This window comes from Choloepus didactylus, chromosome 16, assembly GCF_015220235.1.
Source record: "Choloepus didactylus isolate mChoDid1 chromosome 16, mChoDid1.pri, whole genome shotgun sequence".
NCBI classification, from domain to species: Eukaryota; Metazoa; Chordata; class Mammalia; order Pilosa; family Megalonychidae; genus Choloepus; species Choloepus didactylus.
This window is the reverse complement of record NC_051322.1, coordinates 68048397-68071599: the sequence shown is the minus strand read 5'-3', so window position 1 is coordinate 68071599 and position 23203 is coordinate 68048397. Positions and strand designations below refer to the sequence as shown.

General features: G+C 38.4%; 1 protein-coding gene across 5 annotated transcripts in view; it reads right to left on the bottom strand.

The window, feature by feature from the left end:
* Positions 1–23203, bottom strand: part of PTPRM (protein tyrosine phosphatase receptor type M) — a 792402-nt gene that overhangs the window by 265539 nt on the left and 503660 nt on the right. For 3 of the 5 annotated variants that reach the window (XM_037806216.1, XM_037806217.1, XM_037806218.1), the window contains exons 12-14: positions 18323–18596; positions 17347–17383; positions 10678–10752 (exon numbers count right to left, since the gene is read on the bottom strand). In XM_037806216.1, coding sequence (XP_037662144.1) covers positions 10678–10752; positions 17347–17383; positions 18323–18596 — 386 coding nt within the window. The remainder of the gene's footprint in view (positions 1–10677; positions 10753–17346; positions 17384–18322; positions 18597–23203) is intronic. The other 2 variants (XM_037806219.1, XM_037806220.1) reach the window with 1 other exon arrangement.

Below are 23203 nucleotides of genomic sequence, written 5' to 3'. Positions count from 1 at the left end.
TGCAATGTGTTCTGTGTTCATGAGTGTGTGTGTGCATAAGTGCACAAGCATACACCACTACTGGAAGAAATTACTCAAAGACAGGGAGAGCCACTGAACAGGCAATAACATCACAAAGACAATTTTGTTTCTTATCATGTTTACAATTGGAGCGTATACAATAATCTTGAGTAAAAAAGACAAAATTAAATCACTGTAAGGATAACACCTAGGCAAAATCCTAGACAAAAACTGGTATGCCAATATGTGGTTTGGCCAAGAGCTCCAATTTGAATAAACTATATTATAATTAATAATAAACCATAATTAATAATTGCATCATTAGCAGTACCAATAATTAAATTATGCATATTAAGCTGAACATCAGTTACATTGTTCAAATGATGTATTGCTTGGATATTTACTAGAGAAACTGGAAAACACATCAGAGATATTGAAAGATGTGCTGAGCTGATACAATTTATTAATTCCAAGGCAGGTGTCAGGCATATTTTGAAATCTGGTTTCTCAGCGATAGTAATTTACTCTTCTTATTGAAAGCAATGTGTTGAAGAAAAGTTGTGGCTGGACCCTCCTTCTATGTAAGGCTTCTCCTTTCCTTATTCAAACCTGTCTGAATTTTCCAACTTCACACCTGGTACCTGAAAAAGTTATTAAAGAGGCAATCCATACTCCATCTCTATAGAGTTTATTAAAGTGCAACCTTGCAGGCTGTCTTGAGAATTGGTGCTATTAAAGGACAAACTCAAAGAACAGTGTCCATGTTTAAGACTAAGGACATTGGAGGACAAAGGAAACTGAAATTGGACAAGAAAGGGACCTGGCATTTTGTTCAGTGTGCTAGGCTACAGGAAAGCACAGAATAGATTATACACTGCTTTGGGATGTTCCTGCTTCAAGTAAAGTAGTTTTATTTGAAAATGCGGTCACTTTTTTCATCATCATCGTCTTCACCATCATTGCCAGTAGCAAGATAATAGCCTGGGTCATGCCGACATTGTTTATATCCCAAAGACAGGCAAATGGAAAATGCCACCAGCGGGGACTAGTTACAAGGCTCGACATCTCATAGAACAATAACGTTCCTCTCACGTGCTACTGTTCCATTGCCAATCACACAGTCTTCCTGTAAATAATCCCCTACATTGCATCAAGAAATCCATGCATGTCTCTCGGAAGGGCTGCGAACTTGGGACTGGCAGTGATCTGGACGGGCCATCAGACAATCCTCTACTAGAAAAACAGCAACGACAAAGCCCCTTCGGAAGACCCAGTGTCTGCCATGTCCTCAGGGGTCATCGTGTGTGATGGGAACTTCACGGATTCTATTGTACTTACTCTCCCACAGCCACTATGAGGCTGATAAACAGCACTTCCCCGTTTTGGAGATATGGAAGCTGAGATTTAGAGAGTTTTAAGGAATTTGCCTAAGAAGCCTGGCTTTGAACCTTCTGTCTAAAATAAATGCTTTCTAAATTATGTACTCTAGGGTCCTGGGTTCCTGTGTGGAGTGAACTATTATAATCAGATTCAGAGAATTACTAGCCTCGGATTCCTCCCTGGCATATTTGCACACTGTCTGAAGAAGTGTGCCATTTGGATTTGAAACTGATCTGGATTCTAACCAAGGACCTCACTCTTCCCTGGCAGCCCATCTGGAGCCACGAGATGCTCAAAGAGAGGCTGTGACCCTCATGCTTTTTCCTCATTTGTTCTCAAGACGGCAGACGAGAGAGCAAAGTATCGGCAGGAGTCTAAGCTTTATCCTAAGTAACCCAACACAGGCTTAACATTTCCGGTATCTGTTGTTTTCTCTCTCTCTTTTTTTTTAAAAGCACTTGAAGCTTGCATTTTACTGCATAATATATGGATGTTTAACAAATCTGATGTTTTACATAATTTATCACCAAGTGTGGAAGATGCCCCCTGTTTGATCCTGTACCTTTAGAAGTCTGGGATTCCAGCTTGACAACAATATAAGAAGGTGGATCAGCTGGCAATTTTATCACCCCATGCAGGGGGGTGCGCTCTCTCTTCCCTTCCTTTAGGACACCTTTCCAGATGGAGAAAAGCCAAACCACAGCCCCCCCCCCCCCACTAAAAACAATACAACAACAATCCTAAAAGCAGTGGGAAGGGTGGCTGGAGGGCATATTTTGAACATACTAGAACTTTACAAGTACATTTTTTTTTAAGACTTTGGGCCTTACTCTCAGCCCTCTGGAGACATTTGTGGAGAAATTTTGTCACTGAAATTGCCAAAAAGGAGGCACTTGTTTTGCAAGGACGATGCTTTCTCTCCCTTCACTCTTCAATTCTGAAGTCCCCCTTGATTCTTTCACTAGGCCAATAAAATGTTTAAAACAAAAATTCTTTCTTCAAAAAGGAATTTGTTTATTCTAGTTCTCCCCCTGCTGTTTTCTTCACCACTTCCTCCTCTATAGCTTGTTGTCTGGTGAGAATGTTGGAAATTCTGACTTCCTTTCTGTTCTGTTTGAATATATTGGATCACGCCAATAAATGTTTTCAAAGGACTCTCACAACACTAAGTATTTTACAGTAATCTAAAAATATTTAGAGAGAGAGTACTCCAACGTCAACCAAAAAGGTAATTTGAAGATATGGGGAACTCATGGCCTTTGTCTACAAATACTGAGTGAAATTCACTGCGTTCCTTAGATGGTCAGAATTCATCTTGAAGTCTTCTATTCTAAATTGCAGTAAAAGTTTTCTAAAGCAAGTAAAAGGATGAAAATATCACAGTTGGTATCTATCAACAAGTAGTTAGTGAAGAGTTACTGTTTGTCTAGTTCTATCCCAGCCATTGGGGATAAACAGAAAGACCTGACAAAACAGATGTGCTCACTTAGCTTTGGTAAATACATAAAAATTATCCAGGCCTTTTCCATTTTTTATCAGTATCGAGGATGAATTAATTTAATTTGAATATAAAACAAATAATATATTTCCTTATAGAAAAGTTAAGAATAATTTAACTCATTGGTATAAAATCTTTCTTGCAAAACTTTAAGCCATTATTTTAAACTGCAAGCACTTTTCTTAAAGAGTATTCTCCATCTTTTACCAAAACCTTGGTTTACTTTGAGCTCATAAAATTTATTTTCAGCATGCCTTTTGGACATGCAAATATACCAGATTAGTATCAAAATTAAAAGAGAGATTTACTAAAATATAAAATTGTCATTTGTGTTTCAGCTGGAAAGTTCCCCATCTTAAGCAAATAAAAGACAGTTAAATACACTGCTTTATTTTCCTTTATCATACTGCTGATAGAAAGGCAAAACATAAAAGGATATTGAAAAAAATAAATTTTTCTCATATATTGAAAGTCTTTTAATACAAATGATTATTTTATGTAACGAAAAGGGAAAACAATACTATTTCAGTGCAACATCTATCTTTTAAAAGGCATTATTTCTGAAACCAAATTCTTGACATTTGACTCAATATTTCATTCCAAAAACTGACAAAGAAAAAGGAACAGAATATCCCATGGCACTCCTGTATCCTCTTGCCACTTGCTTGTAACTATACTGTTTTATGGATGAAACTGCCATAGCAAAATGACAAATATAACACATAAAAGAACAAAAAACGGCAATAAATCACCAGTGACACTGCAGTCCATTAAAATGCATTCAGCTGGTGTTGCAGAAAGAATAAAATTTTCCCCTCACTTTACATTCTTTCTAGCTCAAAAGGAAATTTCAGAATCTTTAAGCAACCTTTGTAAGAGATGCTGAAATTTCAACCAAATTCTCCTTATGCTAAGTTTCTATACCGGCCTCAACCTCCAAAATATATAGCACTGACTTTCCCTGTTCACCATTTAACAAGAAACGTACAAGATGGAGATCACGGAATTATAATTATCCACCTTTATATGATACCACATTTGCCAAAAAACAAGATTCCGTCAGTTGGAAAATGGCAGTTCTAATTCAGCTATTGTTTCCGAGATATTGATCATCAGTTTAAATGAAGAGCTTGGTCTTTTATATTTAAAGGCATATACTTCCTCCAATTCTTATCCAAAGTTCTCTCCGAAGGTTAAGTCAAAGCTCTGACAGCGAAAACGACTCTGTCCTCACATGCATGTAATGTTTTACCGTACAAATGAATATATGGTAACCCATTTCATTATCTAGTTGTTACTATAAATCGTGCAAGATATTGGCATGTTCGTTGAACTGGAATATTTGTTGAATGGTTCATGCTGGTCTTAACGCAAATCATAAATATAAGTTCCTTGAGAATAAGGAGCACGTGTTCCACTTCTTTGAACTCTCCGCATTATTGAGATAATTACACAGCAAGCTCGCTGGGAGGCTGAGAAACCCCTGGACGTAAGTGAGGGAGGGATGAGTGCTTCTTGGTAAAGCCTAGAACAATGCATATAGGCTTGGACCAGCTCTGAATATGGCTCCCTAAAGCTAAGTCTCACAGGGATTGAAAAGTTTTAACTTACATTTCCATGAGGACTGAAATGTATGCAATTCATACAATTATATGGTGGCCAGGGCTTCTTTCCTCATCTTTGCAGAACTGGTCCCGCCCACCTCCTATTGTCCCATTCATCCTGACAGCATTGACATTTGGAAGCTCCATCTACGTTAGCGATGTCATTTAAGAAAAAAAAAAGTGGTGTGGAAGTTAGTGCCTACCAACTGTAGATGCTGGAAATGGAATGTTATCTTTTACAAATCAATTCATTCTGTAAGAAAATAAGAGCTGGCATCTGAGAGCCTTTCATGTGCCAAGCGCTGAGTGGCAGGTTGTGGAAAGGATAAAGATTGATAAAATATGTTTCTTGCAGTAGATTTTTGTAGATAAAAACCTTTTTATGCCTTTGTGTACATATTTCCTAGTAAACACAATTAATCTCAGATGCAACATCTCTTGAGCCAAATAACTGAGCCCTTGAAAGGGCCTAAAAGTGGCATGATTTTATTTCACTGCCCATGTATTCAAACAATATTGCTGAGTTTATTATCCTTTAGATTTTTTGTCAGTTTCAATGCATATGTACACCCCGGTAAATAACTCTCAAAATAAATGAAGCAGATCCCTCAGATAGTGGGTTGAATGAAACCATTCCATCTTGAAGGTATTGAAAGTGTTCCTTTTATATGTTTAACTCTGACCCTTAGATTCCCTACAATTTGCTCTCCCACGCTCTTGGTGGATTATTGATTACCCATGGCTGGTCTTGGACTTTATTGATTAACTCGCATTTAGCTCTTTTCTTCACACACACTCACTCCACTGTTTTCTAGGCTATTGGATAGTCTTCCATTTCTTAGACTTGACTTCAGCCTTTGGCTATTTCATCTCTCTTTCCATGTTTCTAGTGTAGTTGGAGTGTATAATGCAAACCTGATCCTTAGGATGAAGATGAAATGTTATAATATAGCTTACAAGGTTGCAATGGGCCTCTCTCTGTCTGTTCCACCTTGTCGCTCATCACACAGCCTTCCCGCTCTCTGTTCCCTGCCCTGATGGCTTTTGTGCAGTTCCTTGTTCTTGGCCATGCTTCTTCTCACTACAGGACCCTAGCACCTGCCGGCGCCTCCACTGCCTGAGCTGAAGTCTAAGTGGCTGGATTCATGGAACAATCCCACCATTTTCAAGCCATCTACAGTCCTCCTAGCTACTCAATGCTGCTGAGATTTGATTTCTGCTATTTCTTCATCTTACAAATAGAGACGTGGGTGCATAGTAGGAATGTTGCCTGTCTGCGTGTTACCCTGCCATGGCTAATTGCCCACTGGGTCTGCTGGTGGGGAGCAGGCAGGAGGTGGAGAGGTAGACGGATGCAGCCTGGGGAGTGGGAGTCAACCAGACAGTGTTGGCATAAGTTGGCTTGGAGACATTCTTTGAAAAGATCAATCAAAGATCAATGCAAAAATTGTGCTTTTGTAAGTAGGTTGAAACACCACTTGGTTTTGTTTTATTTGCCTGGAAAGATCTACCGAATTAAAAAATACACCATAAAGAAAAAACATATTCTGTAATTGAGTAATTTATAAAATCACTCAAAAGCAGGCAATATGAGCCAGTTGCAAAAGTTTCTTGCCCTCCATCAAAATGTGTTTAAAACTTACTCATGATAGTGATGAAACTATAAAATGCCTAAGAGTAAATCTGACAAGGGAGATCACTGGCTATCATTCATTCATTCATTCAACAAACAATTTTGAACACCCACTGGGTGCCAAGACAGACAGATGGACACAGCTCTGCTCCTGCGGCCTGCGTTCTTGTTGGAGGGAGAGGCACAGGAATCAGGAACTTCAGGCCGTGGCAGGGGCTATGACTACAGTGATGGAGGCTGGGGGGCCTCTTCCGGAACAGTGGTCTAGGGGCGGGGCACCCTGAAGAAGTGACATTTGCGCCAAATCCTGAATGTTGAGAAGGGGCTGGTGACAGAAGACTGGGGGAACAGGTTCAGTGGGGGGGACTGGAGAGTCCGAGGTGCTGGTGTGTGACTGAGCGTGGTCTTTTGGAGACAGATAAAAGATGATCACTGAGAGCGAGGGAAGGTACAGAGGAGGGCTGAGGGTCAGACAGGCCCACATCACGGAGGGCCATGAGATGGAATTTGGAATTCATTCTAAGTGTAGCAGGACGCTCTTTCAGGCTTCAAGGAGAGGTGGGACAGGGCTGGACCTTAATTTAAGAAATATCAGCCCAGCTGTCCAGTGGCAAAGGAATTAGCATGGAGTTTGTAGTGTTAAGAAAGGTGAGTGTTCAAGGCAGACGTCACTGAGAAGTGGGATTTGGACATAGAGTTGTAGAAAGTGAGGGACTTGGCCAAGTGGATATGTGGGAACAGTATTCCCAGGCATGGTAAAAACTGGAGCAAAAGCTCAGAGGTAGAGCAAGGCTGATGTGCTCAAAGAGGAAAAGGGATGTCAGCGTGACACGTGGGATGAGGGAGAGGGAGAGCAGAGGGAGAGGAGTTGAAAAATGCAAAAAGGGCTAGTTCACACATACGGAAACATAAATGGTGACAAATGTTTGACAGAGAATAGGGAGAGAATTCTAGTTTTGTTGTACAATAAAATAGCATCACTGTAATCAGAAGATTATGATAATGGTATAGGAAGAGACAAGGAGAGCCACAGAAGAATCCAATCTGGAAACTCCAGGTATATTTGAGAACTTAATAGAGGACAAAAAGGTTGGTAAAGAGTAAGGGGGCAAGGAACCGAAGGAATCCAGGTGTTACCAGGAACCTAATGAGAAGAGATAATTAGGGTGTCAGGGCTGGGTGGAAATCAGGAAACCCTGGAGGGCTCTGAGGACAGAGGCCAGGCAGAGAGAGAAAAAGGTAAGTCCAGATACTGAGTTATCAACACTAGCCACTCACTTTAGTAGAGGGAACTATAGAACCTGGCTTCAAATACATGATGCCCCTGATTTGATCGAATATGGGGCCTGTGGAGGGGAGTCTATTCCCCAAAGCTTTGGTTTTCTTAATTATAAAATGTAATATTTCTCTCGCATGGTGTTTGGGAGGATTGAGTTCAATAATGTATGTGATATCCATAGCACAGTATCCAAAACACAGAAAGTTCTCAGCGAATACTGTATTTTCTTTCCTTCCTCCATGGTGAGCTCATTTAATGACTTCCACGTCTTGTATTTTACACTTTAAAAAATCTCTGTATTTTCTGTTAGAGCCATGGTAAGGAGAAAAAGAAATTCCTTGAGATTTTATTTCATAATAGATTTTCCTGTATTTAGACATCTGCTCCATGTACTTTTCCAAGACTTGAAACTTTAGGTGGGGATAATTGTTGCCTAGTTCTCTTTTTATAAATAATAATTGTATCTACCCAAGACATTCCACATGGTCTGATACATCTGGTTTGTAATTGAATCCCAGAAGTCACTTTGTTAATAAATACTTCAGGACAGCTGGGAGGTTCCATTCATACCAAAGCAAACCTAACCAGTGTGTGCCTGCTGCTAGTACAAAATGAACTTAAATACAAAGGATGCATTATTTTACCAACGCCTCTCAGTTAAATATAGTACAGAATAGTATTTGTAGAGGCAAGATGTCAGCTTGATTAAAACAGAAACAAAAACAAAAAGCTGACAGCATGTCAGAATGAATTCCTCATGAATTTCCTGTTGGCTTCTGGAAGAGACAGTACTGCTCGAATAAGCAAATTAGCACTAGATCTGTGGAATGGGTTACAGATGTGAAATGTTCCGAGATGTCCTACTGACCATTTTCTAAGCTGTTCAACTATGAGAAAGGTTTTGAAATACATGTCCATTTTTTTTTAACATCACTTAAAAAATTGCTGTCTTTTCTTCACTTTGTTAAATGACAAGTATGATACTATTTTTTCATTCCTAAGAGTATGTGCGCATGTATGTTTTGATGTTACTAATGAAAACATAGCTGAGGTTGAGACACCTGGGCAAGTATACAAAGTAAAACTCTGCAAGAGTTAGTAGTCTAAATCTGGCACACAGAAGGCGCTCACTAAATGTCAAGTAAATGATTGAATGCATTAAGTCTCAGGCTTGCAGTGTGCCTCATGAATAAATCTATTAAAAAAGACAGAGTTACTGCTATCAGAGTTGATGGCTGATACAAATGGAAAATGCAAAAGAAATATTACCTGAGTCTGAATTTATCTGGGTAAGATGAACCATCATTAAAACCAGCAGTAAATACTGAAGAAAGAACAAGAGTAGTTCCTTATTGCAGTTTGAGGCTTATTTTAATGCTTCATCATTTTGATCCCTAATAAATCAGAATAAATGATACAGACCACCTACAAATTGTAAGGGAACTTTAGCCCCACACTGTTAACTATATATGTGGACTTCACAAACTAGCTGCAAAATTATAACATGGACTAGATTTGAGAGCCTTATGAAGGAGGCTGATTTATGAGGTATCTTCTTAATTGTGCAAGTTTTAGAGAGAAAGCTATACTCAGAAGCTTCAATTACTTCACACCTAGTAAACAACATGTCTCATTTGAAGGTAGCAGATTACGGATAAAACCTGGGAAGGGAACTAGCTAACTTTATTTCCCATAAGTACTCATTCTATGATGGTGCGGTTAAGCCTTGTTTTGAGTGATTTGCTGACAAAACAGGTGCCAACTCAGATATAAAGGGGGGTCAGACTTGCTGAAGGACCCCAGATAACCTTCAGGGAGGGCACCTAATCCTATGTGGAGTTCCTTAAATGCAGAGGCTTTAGAGGGGTGGTCTGGAGTTAAAAAACATACTATTCCTGCACTATTTGTACTTGTGGGAAGAACAGTTCAGAAATTCAGGGTAAGAAAGCATCCGCAATAAGCAGAACATCAATCACTAAAAGAAATACGCTTACAAGAAACTAGAAATTAAGGGAAGCAGAATTGTCCATAAGTTTATAGCTTTAAGGACCTGAAATATGACTGAAAATATGCACAGAATTTCCCTGGAGAAGGAAATGGAATGATCCTACCTTATAAAATAAAATCCGTCTATAATTTTCCTGAGTCTCAGTTACTTTATTTTTCAAAGTAATAATAAACTCACAGAACAACTTAAACACTTATGATTTCTGATCATGAGTTAAATTCTATCATCTTCTTAAATGTTTAGGAAGATCCCTTAGTTTCCAATACACACACAAATTGCTGAAGTGGCAGTTATATGGAAAAAGTGGCATGTGTTTCTTGCTTGGTTTTAATCATGTTTAAACCACAAGCAACAGATTACGGTGTCACTGATCCTTTTAAAACTGGAATGTTGAGTCCTATCTGTGTAACTATTTCAGAAATCTTGACAACGGCTTCACTTTGATGAAGGCCAAAAGTTTGTTATCTGGGGTTCTCTAATCACTCACCTTCGATCTGGAGTTATTTACTGGACTCTTCCCCTACGTGAATTTATGGAGATGTCCACCCCCCTTTAAAGGGCCTTGAATGAACAAACTAAGTTCTCTTGTTATAAAGAAGCACAGTGTTTACTCCATAACTCGAAGCCATTTAATTTTTTAAACTTTCCTAAATTATTCAATGCATTTGACTTGCAGATGTGCCACTGCTTTACATAAACATGTTGCTTTGAAACAAGGATCTATGAAAAACGCAATCAGCTCCGTTCCATGCTGGAGCTTTCCATGCGGGTACATGGAAAGCTATTTGAACAGTGACACCCCCAACAACTTTGGGTGTCTTCATTTAATAACACTGGCAGACAAGAGTGGGTATTGCTAAATGTGTGTGCAACTAGACCTTGCAAGGGGAAAAATAAACCTCTCTCTCTCTCAAATCACAAAGCCTTCTTGGATTAATTTGGAAACCTGGGAATACATATTCATGTTTGATGTCATCACTATGGCAAGTCCAGCAAATTTCATTTCTATATAACATTAGGCTAGAAAGGCAAATACCAACAGACAAAACACACAATGAAAACATGCAGTGGAGTTGTACTTGATGCATGGATAGAAATGCACACACAAAAGAGGCCAAGCATGTCACTTTAATTTAAAAGGGCACAGGTCCGAACCAAAGGTCGGAAACATTGTAAACAAGCTGTAAGCAAAGGAGGAAATGTCGAGGGGAAACAAAGCTGAGAAAAATGAGAAGGAAATGGGCAAGATGACTCGTCTATACTTGAACATCTGACCTGTTAGCTGGTCGTCACCTGCGGCAGGGGCGATGCGAATGTATGGTGTTGTAAGCTGAGTCAGGATTATCGCGGCTAAGGTAAAGGAAGATTTCCAGGTCAGCATGCATGAGGGAAAAAAAAGCCAGACTGAAGCTAGGCTATCAGGAGGAATCTCGATCAGTATATCAAATCGTCTCAACTTTGTTCCAACCACAACAAAAAGAAAAGGAAAACCAAAACCAAATTAAACAAAAAAACATAGCAAGCTGTTGAGTTTTCTGAATTCTTTTCCCTTAAACAAGCTTTAGGCAGTTCAATGTCTAACTATGACACAGTTGCAAGTTTTGGCTGAGATTCTGGATAGATCAACTGAAGGAAAAAACAGGTATAAAGAAGAAACATTAGTCCTAAATAAGTTTGATGATTGAATAGCGTTTCTAATTACTGTTGCGTGTAGTGTGTAAAGATGCACTGCTAATTCTGATGATCCCACTTTCAGGCTCTTTAAATGTGTTAGATTATTTAAAATGCTGTTACTCAAGTCACAATATTTTCCTTTCTCACTGAAATCACCTTTGTGAAGAATATTACTCTCTTTCACTAAAATCATTTTTGTATAAAAAGAAATTTCTCTGATAGCTAGATTTCACGTGGAGCATTTCCACTTGGGAATTTTATTTTGTCACATTAAGAGAGTAGAAAAATGCAATCTCAAGCACCAGTTAAAAAAAAAAAAAATACACACACAAAAGCTACTAACTGCCTGTGCTCTAGTTGTCATGGTCAACATGTGGCCAAAGAAATGAAGAGGATTCTTGAAGCTAACCAGAGGAGTTTTTTGCCTGCGTATCTCAGCAGTTGTGTTTAAGTGGTTAACATTTACAACACAGAGATATTGAAAAAAATAGGAAATTAAAATGTCAATTCTAACATGATAGAGCTGGAAAATGAGGCAAAGAAAAAATATTGGAAAATTAAGGATGGGCTTACATGAAAGATTACTAATTTACATGGAACAGCCTGAGTGCTATTAGAAATGTGGCAGCGAGTAAGGAAAATAGATCATTTGCCATCTGCAGACAATTAAACTCAAAACTGCTGCTGCATAATATTTTGAAATATCCCTCTGCACTGTTCAAACAGCGCTGTCGCTTGTAAGTAGACAATGGCAACAACTGGGTTTGAAAACGGTATAATAGTGTTTTATACATTATTAAAGACAATATTCTAGTATCACTAAGTTAGATTAATCAACTAACATTTTGGTCAGAAAATGGAGAACTCGGGCATTGCAAAGACTATTCTCTTTAACGTATTATGCGATTTTGCATACTGTAAAATGTTATTTCTAGGACTCGTTGCAATGTCGGTACTGATTTCAAGTTTTAAATGCTTAACAATTTTGCTTGGTCATAAACTAGTGTTGTTGAACCAATATGCCTGTTCCGTTTTTCATTACTTACAGGAAAATTCAACCTGCTCTACCTTTGAGAAAAATTACATTGTCTTATTAGGGAAAAGAGAGCACTGATCCAATACACAAAAAAGGTGAACAATATGAGCAAAAATTGCATGAAAATAACTATGTAGAGCAGCTTTGTATTCACAAATAAAAAGGAATCCAAACTGCAATCCAAAGCTCCAGACTACCATGTAAAAAGTACATTATAGATTCCAGGAAGAGTTTTGATATGATCTCTAAGTTCTGCTTTGAAAAGGGTTTATTTGTGACAATTATTTTTAGTTACAAGGAAATAACTTGATTATGTTACAAATTACCTTGAAACGGGGTCTGCAGGCCTGCCTCCTGTTTTTGCAAATAAAGTTTTATTGGAACACAGCCATGATCATTTATTCACATATTGTCTACGCTGTTTTTGTACCAAAGAGGCAGAACTGAGTAGTTGAGACAGAACCAAATGGCCCACAAAATTTACCATATTTACAACCCGGACCTTTATATTAAAAGCTTGCCAACCCCTTCCTTAAAATATCAGTAAGAATGCATTATAAATAGAATATCACAAAATCTGTAAAAAAAGTAAAAAATCCTGATCTTGATAAATTTAGGGTCCCTTTTATGTAAAAAGGAATGTAGGAACAGTAAAACAATGCTCAGAGGGTATGACTTCTAAAGTGCCATTTCAGGTTTATATAGTGGGATCTTCTGGAATTTGATGAACCAGCATTTACCCAACTGTGTTCTGCATGAAACCAGCATTTGCTAAATAATAATTTTGGGTCAGATAAATGTGGGAAACATAGGGTTGAATAAAGTTGAGCAGGTTTCTTTTCTTGAGGAATTTCTTCGTGGCCTTAATGTAGTCTTGATGCACGTTAGCAAGACTATTTCAGAGCAAGAAAAGAAAATGCTGAATGATAAATGCATATTACATTTTTGTCTCTATTTCTATGTCCATAGCTATATAATAGCAGACTGGCATATGTGAGTGGTCGCAATATGTAATTTTTTTCTTGTGTATGGAATATGAGTAATACAAAGTATGTTAATTAGCTTTACATCTCTACATTCTTCTCAGTTCTTTTATCAGTGTACCTTCATCCTGTGGCATTGTGGCCTAGTGAACAGAAAAACAGCCTAGAGAAATGTCTCAAGGACCCTAGTGATTAAAAAAAGAAATATTCAAATTTCTGAACATAGAAATTGTATTGGGACAATGGAAAGCCTCCAAAGTTTACCGAAGGCCTTCCAGCAAAGGATAAGCACATTCCAGGACAAATGTAAGCAAAATAAAGTGCTAATCTTATAAGCAGTGAAGCATTTTTTTTTCACAGAAAATTCACCTTTAAATTTAAAATTAGGATAACTGTTTTCTTTTTGTTTAAGGTTTATATTTTGACTTCTCTAATACTTTCAGAAAGAATTTGGTATGTGTTTGCATGCAGTTTTTGTTTTGAATTCTAGCTACCCTACTGTTGGCCAAATCACACCAAGGAAAGGAACAGATTAACTCAAATGATCACCCCTCATACCAAAAAAAAAAAAAGGAAAAAACAACCAACCAACCAAAACCAAAACCAAAAATGGAAACAGAAACAAAAAATACAACCAACCCTTGATGAACCCAATCAAAATACTCAAAATTAAAAAGGTGATACATTTATATTTCTGAACTTAGAAGTCTCACTGATTTTTCTATGCCTAACACACAGTAGGCACTCGAATACGTTTAGAACAGATGAATAAAAAGAAAGCTCCTAAATGACTATGTTATTAAGGAGAAATGTAAGTGACATCATATTATGGGAAATATTACAGATTCGAAGATGAGTGTCATGTATACAGTTTAAACTGAATATTATATCAATTAAATGACTACGTCTCACTTTGTAGAAAAATCCAAATTATTACAAGACAGATTTTGATCTTTAAGACTACCCTGTCACGTGTGAATTTACCTATCAATAAGGTCTTCCAAAACTAGCATAAAAAGAACTTCCACCCTACCAGTTATCGTAAGGCAGCCATAAGGAATATACAAGTTAAAGAAAACACACATGCTAATTGCTAAAACACAGTTGGACCAAGTGGTCTTGAAAAGAATCCAACTATAAAATGTGACTGTGGTTAAAAAACAAAAAGGAATTTTAAAGAATCTAAGAGTAGTTAAGTGTTCTATTTACTTTACTGTCCTGCTTATAAAGAATCTTTTGAATTGGGAGAGGAATGCCCAAACTTCATGTATACTTTATTGTATGGTGTCTTTATCTCTAAACTCAAGAGACAGAATAATTCTACGATGAGTTTGCCTATAGTCAACAATCAGAATACAATCACATATAAATAATGGGAGCTCATCTAGATGCTTAAATTAAAGGAGGATAGATAAAAATATAGGCAATCATCCACACATAGGGAAATATGGGATAATACACCTTAGGCTTTTTCCTGTGTCTAATTTTTAGGAGGTTTTATATTTCAGATGATTAGTGTCAAAATATACCCTTGCAATATAATTAAAATAATCACAACATTAAATTTATAAATAGCATGAAATATATTTTTAAGAGATATATCCTTACTTGAAATTATAAACTGAGCTCTTTGTGAAAACAAATCCACCTCCATACTTTCTCTTTAACGATACTTGTCAACAGTTGTTTCATAAGAGCACTGAAATCTTTGTAAATCAAAATGCTGCTTAAGAAAGTAGCTTTGAATCTGAAAGTTTAATGATGCCAACATACTCTCAGCAATAGGTGTAAAACACTCAGGATAGTTGAACTCTTTGACATTGCAAACATTTTTACTATATGGGATCAATAAAGGTATTAAAGTTTTCTATTTCTCTGTTTTGACTAAATAGTCAAGATGGAATGGTTTCCCCTGATGTAAAAAATAATTTGTAAGATGAGTAAGGAAAAATTTTCTTATTATAAAGGTGGTTAAACTTTAAACTGTACTGTAAAGGAAGGCTGTTGAATCTGTATACATAGACTTTAAAAAAAGAAATAGTACAAAACAGGGTATTTTTGCCTAGAAGGAGAACATTTCCCAAGGTTTCCTCCTGTAGTATGATTTTATGAAACATAAATGACAGTGTGATGTAATGAATATTAAAATTTGTTTCCCTCTTTCCCCAAAAGAAGTTATTTGGAATTTGTTGCTGTGTAAATGTTTGCAAATGACTCGGAAAACATAAGTGGGGAATATTTAGTCAATCAGGTCATCTGATTGCCTAATCATCCTTTGGTGAATTGAAAAACAAATTACAATATTGATTAAATCTTGCTAATGGAAGAAAACGATCCAAATCACCATCTAATTCAATCTATTGTGAAAACAGCACACTTGTCAAATTTCCATATTTACTATGGTATTGTTCATATGATTTTTTAACTGTTCAAATAAAAATGGTGACAGAAATGACATTATTTTCGCACTAAATTGGGCAGATACTCAATTCTAATAAAGGGCAAGACGGAATACTACAGTTGGCCAGAAGTTCTGCTGGGTGAAAAGCTGTGAGGGAGGTACAAGAAAAGCAAAATTGGGGTGAAGAGTTCAAATACTGGGATCAAGCCTGACTCCACTGATTATAACCCAAATGGCCTTGGTAAGTCAATTCTCTCCAAAACACATTTTCCTCATCTGTACATCAGGAATAGCTGTACCTTGCTCTTTTCTCCCAGTGTTGTTGAAGAATTAAAGGAAAACATATGTATGGAAATGAATTTAAAACCCTAAGCTGCGATGTCATAAATAAGGCATTACAAATTAAGCACTCTGGAACTGAATTTACTCTTTTAGACCTAAAGGGTAACTAGAATTCAATAAAGCGACATTTTATTATTCCTGTTCTTGAGCATGGACAATGATCTGGAGATTGAAGAGCCTTTGTACATCATTCAAGGGCCTTGTGAGAGTGTGATAATTTATAGCTATATTACACTAGTAGTGTATTACAGTTAAAACACATTGATATCTATAATTTCATTTATTAATTTATTCCTGCACAGAAAGGCACTGAATCAGATACAATATGACATAAAGAATCGAGTGTTTAAAAATCAATATAAATAGATTCTAGAAAATAGAACTATGAGCTCATGAGGACAAATAAAAAGCAAATGAGGTGAGCACCTCATACAATCCCTGGCACATAAAATGCAACCATGAAATAGTTCTTGAGCTAACTGAAAAGATGAAATAAGAATTCAATGAGAATTTTGAAAATGCAGATGTATGCCCATGGTATATTCAAACTATGTCACCCGAACGTTAAACAATAACAACAAAAAGATATCTTTCTCCAACAGAACTCATCAAGTGACCATTTTTGACTTGATTAAATCTAGTGCCATCGAGCCAATGATGCCTTCTTATCACCATTGCTAAATTAAATCACACAAAACTTCTTTATTGTACTCTTGGTTACATGAATGGTCTGAAAGAGTCTAACCAGAAGTATTAATTTATAATGCCTCATTATTAATATAACATTTAAAATTTCTCGCAGCTTTTTTGCATACACTTTTCCAAGTGATGATAGAACATGTTAAAGTTGACAAGATAGCTTTTCTGCAGTAGGCACACACGCGCGGCTGATTCTGTCCTCTAGGAGGCGCCGTGTAGTGAACTGACTCAGATTGGCCATAACCACTTCTAAACTTCACCCTCCATCACACTTGCTCAGAATTCTAACCAGGCCTGGGAAATAGAAGTTTCACAACAACATCTCCTGCCCTCTGCACTCGGACCACTGGGCTTACTGGGTTCAGAGAGACACACGTTATCATACTCATATACTCCAATTTATGAGAGCTTTATAATTAGATAGTTGCTTAAAAGGAGTGGGCAATATTTTATTACCTTGCATAGGAAGATTCATTGGAGGTAGCATTACCAGGTATACCACACTGGCTTTAAAAATGTGTATTGAGATCATGTAAAAATTGATTTTATTTCAGAAGAATTTTTAAAACTATAACCTCTGAAAACTTGTCTGGAACACAGCAGAATAGCTCCTCTATAAAAAAAGTATCTACATGAAATACAATCTATCAATATTAAATGATATAAGATCAATATATATGTGTTTATAAATATACATACATACATACATACATACTTATTTCAACAAAGTTAATGTCTCGGGAATTTTTGAAACACTGTCTAAAATTTTAGGGATAAAAGCAGGAGAGCATCCCACAATTTCAACATACCTTTTGTGGCCACTTGGACACAGTCTATTTTGGTTTCCTGTGTCAAAGAAAGAGGGGAAAAATCATTATTCATGTCACATTTAAAACAAAGAAAAATCTGCAGTTCTATTTAAATGGCACTGATAAGAAAAGATCTCACTGCACCAAGTGTGGTTTTAATCTACACAGTGGTCATTCCTTCAACCACACTCAGATGCATTTGCTGGCTTCAGTCCTGGTGTTGGGCATTTCTGGACCACATACTGAAAGAGAGGAGCTAGACACAAAATGTGGCTGCTTTGGAAACCCCTGACCTCTGCAGACTCTTTCTCAGCCCCTTGGCAAGAACCCTGCGCCCAGACTTTACGCCCTTTTTGCTGGCAAAAGAATAGTCAACCACAATACCCAGTCCTGCACTATGAAGGAGGGAAGTATCAGGGAAAACTTTCCCTTTTATCTAAAGAGACTTAAGACCTTATCACAGTTCTGGTTTGATCTGAACAGGAGAGGGAAAAAAAATCAGAAAGAACTTAATGAAGCTCTTTTCTCTTAAAAAAAAAGATACCTAATTTATTCACCACTACAGGAAGCAAAAACTCTTGTGCAACCCAGGAAATGGGACAGAGTATGTTGAAAAGACAGATGTTATGAATCTCACAAAATTTTAAATGAGCTGAATGTATGTGTTGTAACTGTATGATTTTCCTCTAAAGTTGTAAGTGAAGCAGAATTACTAGTCAGCTCTTGGTAACAAGTAAAAGTTGAAAGAAAAACCATCATGTTGACAATATAGTCTTCTTGCCAAAAAAAAAAAAAAAAAGATGAATATAGTCATTTCTTTCCATGAATTTCTCTAGATGAAAATAATTTTAAAAGGGAAAAAATGTTTTCAAATGGAAAACACACAAGAGTGTGCCTTAATTTTTTCCTATTTTATTTAATCTGAGTATGTTCACATTGATAAGTTGCCTAAGGAAACGATATCTATAAAACTTACCCCATTGGCTCTACTAGCAGCTTGATAATAAATTCTGTAGCTTTTATGAGGGAGAAGGGGGGTGTTCCAGAATCCATTGTAAGTCTTATTATCACCAATAGTAAAAGGCTGAGCAGCTTGGAGGATATTTGCAGGAAATTCTGCAGCGAAGTAGTACTGCGAGTTCAGGACTGATGCATTCTGGAAGTGAATTGGCACTGGGTAGCACTTCAGTATTTCCATGGCCTTTTTAGACCTTCGAGGACGCTCTTCCTCAACCACTATTTGGTAGACACTGGAATAAAAAGAAAGAGTCTCATCAGTGTTACATCCCTGGATTATTTTACCATAACTGATCCGATCCTCTCTGTCAACAATGGCATGTGACCATGGGATGGCTAAAATAAAAAAATATACTGGACACAGCGAGTCAATAATCAGTGTTGGCACGTAGTGAACAGTCCATCCACACTTGCTAAATGAAAGAGAGCGAGGTCCTTAATGTTCTACTACAGACGGTCTCACTGAAAATAATGTAATTTATTGAGGGAAAGAATTTACCATAATTAAAAAAATCTTGTATGATGATCTCTGCCATTTATGTGAACAGGACACTTTAAAATAATGTTTTTCTCACATGTAACTGAAGAAGCATTTGCAGACAATTACCTCAGTTCACCTGATACATGAAATTATATTCACTGTAAGGTTATTTTAAAAAAAAATTAGTGTTATTTCCTTGAATAACATCTACATGAAATTTCAACAAGTCACAGATCACAATGCACAATAACAGATATGCGCTAAGGTTTAACTCCCCACATTTTCTTGCATGCCTTTGCCCTTGACCATATGCAGTCAGTGGAAAGAGCTGACACAAGAAAGCAGAGGAAAGGAGCTAGATTGTCAAAAGCCAAGGCCTTGGAGTTAGAAGCAGCTTGTCAGAGCAGCTCCTGAGCAAGACCACCTGAATTATGTATAAAGATGAAATGAGGTTGAACATGCTACGAAGGTGCCTGCTAGGTTAGATTCCGCTGCAGCTCTCCCTGCTCCTGCTGGCCTCTCCCGCCCCCACCCCTTACAAGGTCTTGGAATCTCAAAAGGACTTTGGTGGAAAGGGAGAAACCTTGAACTGCTTGGCTTTTTTTTTCATTAAGATATACACATTTGCTATAATGATGAACATTTTGTGCAGTTTTGCTGAAAACAAAATGACAACCAAGGAAGTTCCTAAGACCGAGACAAAAATGAAACCCTGACGACAGCTTTCAAAAAATGAACCCAGATTAGGTTGACAGTTATTCTGGCAAGGGAGATGTTTCTTTTTCTTGCTGAATCAGAAAAGCACCGGGATTCTCTGGAATCAGGCTGTGATCCAAGGATGGCTTAGGGCAGGCGCCCATAGATGCCGAGGAAAAAGAAGAGAGATGTTGTCATAGCTTCCTGGCTGCTGTGAGAAAGGTCATGCAATGGGTTGGTTACACGCAGGAATTTATTGGCTCACTCTTTTGAGACTAGACTTCCAAAACCAAGGTATCAGCAAGGCTTCCTTTCTCCCCAGAGACTGTTGCATTCTGCTGTTGGCTGCTGGCAATCTTGGGGTTCCTTGGCGAGGTCCTCTCCTTTCTCTGCTTTTCTGGTTTCCAGTGTCTTCTCTTTACAGGTTCTCCCTGTGGCTTTCTCTCACTTCTGGCTTCCAGTTTCTTCTCTTTACAAGGCCTCCAGGAATATGGAGAATGACCCAACCTGACTCAGTTGGGCCACACCTTAACTGAGAATAACGTCTTCAAGAGATCCTGTTTACTATGGCTTTACACCCACAGGAATACTGAATAAGTTAGAGCAAATAATTCAATGTTTCACAGATGCTATTGGGGACTGAGTCATGTCCCCCATGAAAGCCATGCCCAAGTGCTAATCCCCAGTCCTGCTGTTGGGAACTCATTTGTAAATAGGAACTTTGAAGATGTTATTAGCTAGGGTGTGGCCAAAGTGAATGAGGTGAGGTCTTCATCCACTGTGACTAGAGTCCTCAAGTTCATGAGGTGACAGCTGAGCTGGAGGAACAGGAAACAGAAAGGGGACAGAAGGGACAGCTGGCCCTGTGACAGAAGCAGACTGAGCCAGCACCAGCACACTACAGACTTCAGAGCACACATGGCTTGCAGAAACCCTAATGTTGGACTTCCAGCTTCCAAAACGGTGAGGCGATGAATTCCTGCTATTTAAGCCAAGCAACGTGTGGCATTTGTTGTAGCAGCACTGGCAAACTAAGACAGATGCCCACCACCCCATCCTCCTGGGGAATGTCTAGCAAGGACCCCCTTCCTGCTCCTGGCTGGGTAAATTCTGGATTTGCGCTCAATAAAACCAACAAATTTTGTGAGACCAACCCACACAGCACATCCTATCACAGTAACAAAATGCAGGCTGTCTAGTTTGTAACTATGTCTAAATAAAAATCAATTGTTTAAGAATATTTGACTGACTATTCAGTGGATAGTTATCTATATCATACAGAGAAATGATAAAGTGAATTTTGAGCAGTGATGTCAATGTTAACTATTTATCTATCTATCAATCAAGAAATACAATTTTTATCTCCTAACATCAGAGGCTTTCTATTGGATCTGGCCATTAGATGATACTGCACCAAATCTGTGAGAATTTTCAATGTTTGATGGATCCGTAAAAGGAGATATTTAGGAAGGATCTTCTTATAGCTAGGATACAGGGACACATAAAGAGGAAAAGTGCATTTTGATTTCTTTCCCCCTTCTCTCTAACATCTCCCATCTGCAGTCAAATGTAGTGATTTTTAAATATATCTGCAAATTCGTTGACACTTCTCCCATGGAGAGGTGGGGTTGGCTGGCTTCAAAGACTCACCTGTAAGCAACAGAATGGTGCTTAAGTGGAGGCTGGAAGAGGACATAGAGCTTCCACCTGGATCCCCTGGGATGCTTGCCCTCGGAGAAGATGACCACAATGTAAGTGTCAGCCAGCGCCCCCTGAACTGCTGGGCTGGGGAGGACATGGCCAAGTGCCTGGTCCACAACCCAGAAGCCTCCAGCTGACAGGCAGTGTCCCCTGCCAGCCAGGGGAGGGGCCACTGTGGACGGCCAAGGTGCTGAGCCTGCAGGTGACAGCACCCTGAGAGATCCCAAGCAAGAACCACTCAGCTATGCCCTCCTGATCCCCCCAAACCATGACAAAATAACAGTGTTGTGAAATGTTGGGGTAATTTGCTATGCAGCAAGTAATAGCCAGAATATCAGGTTATACAACATCAAGAGAAAAGGGCAAAGGTAAACATAAAAGACATAAGTGCTACCTGCTCCACAGTATGACCAGAGAGGACAGCTGACCTAAGAAGGTTAGCCAAGAGTGTCACTTAAAAGCAATTACATTGAGGAAGTGTGACAGGCTTTCCTGAAGCATCTTCCCTAGGGTGCTGACAGGTGGTGAGTGCACTGGTCTAGGGGTTACAGGCTCCAGGTTCCAATCCTAATTCTGCCAACAATTGGGGTTTTAATTTCTCTGGGTCTTACTTTTTTTCCCTGTGAAATAAGAGAATTAGATAGGTATCTAAGTTGCATTATATAGCTATTATATCCAGCATTTTCCTTCAACACACAAGACATACTCTTACCAAATGGATAAATCCTAAGAATAGTCACTTGCTTTGCAAAAGGATTCTCCATTTACTAGAATGATTTTTAACATCAGCTTCCTACAGACAGTCAGCTTTTTCAGCCCGTTTGCTATATGACACAGTTTTCAAAATTGCAATTTAAAGCTAACTTCTGGGAAACCTGTACACTAGCCAGAAGTGAAAAAAGGAAGATACATGCAAAGGAAAAAAAATGATGCAGAAATTATTCCGCACAGGGAGTGCTGACAGTATGTTGTATATCTGTATCCAGGATAAATATTTCACATGTATGGATTTGATATTGTATTTGAAATGTCTTTTTCAGAACTTCCCTGTTTTTTTGGAATGGTTGGATTAAGCAACAAGGCTGCCCAGCGTTCCCAGCTCATCCCCTTCCCACCTCCCAGGTGGAAAAATAAGACAACAGTGACAACGTCAAGAACAGCTAATATGCATGGGGGCCTTCCAGCGTGCCAGATGAAAAGGAGAAATCCCCGCACTGTGCAAGTGCAGAAGAGCCAGATTTGAACCACAGTGTGACCTTGAGCCGGCTCACGGAGTCATCTGACAAGGCAGTGCCAGCACTGTAAGACACAACCAGCCCACAAATCAGTCCCTTATCCTTTTCTGTAACCCATTTGCTCTAAGTACCAGGTAAAGATTCTTTCTCTTTTATGGCACAAAGAGAGCTGTGCATGGTGATTAGGCCTCTGACCTCAATACCTTCCTCCATCCGCAGCCATCTTGATAATGACTTCCTGGGCTTGCACCCAGATTACGCAGTGACCCCATACCTGGCTAGTGTCTTCCTCAACTCCCGATCCACTCTGGGCACCTCTCCAGCCTTGGAAGGCACCCTCATCACCCTCAAACTGCGAGCAACTCCCTCCTGATTCGAGGGTGGCTAGATAAAACAGCCCAGCCTCCTCTGGAGTTTTCAAATCCCAAGGTCTTGGATGCTTCTATCACAAATACCTTTACTCTTATCCTTCAACCTGACCTGGATCCCAAGTCTGCTATGTAAATGTTGCTCTCCCCTACACGCTGAAATCTGGTCATTTCCCGCAGATGACCTCCTTCATGTAAAGTCTGAGAGCCCTGGTTCCCTCTTTCAGTGTACTCTTGATCTGCTCCAGTCCTGCAAAAACATGTTTCCTGTGAAGACCTATAGCTAGTTTTGCAACTTTTCCAATTTTTCTATTTCTTATCTGCCTAAAGTACTAGAGGGTCATCCAACTGGCTGATAG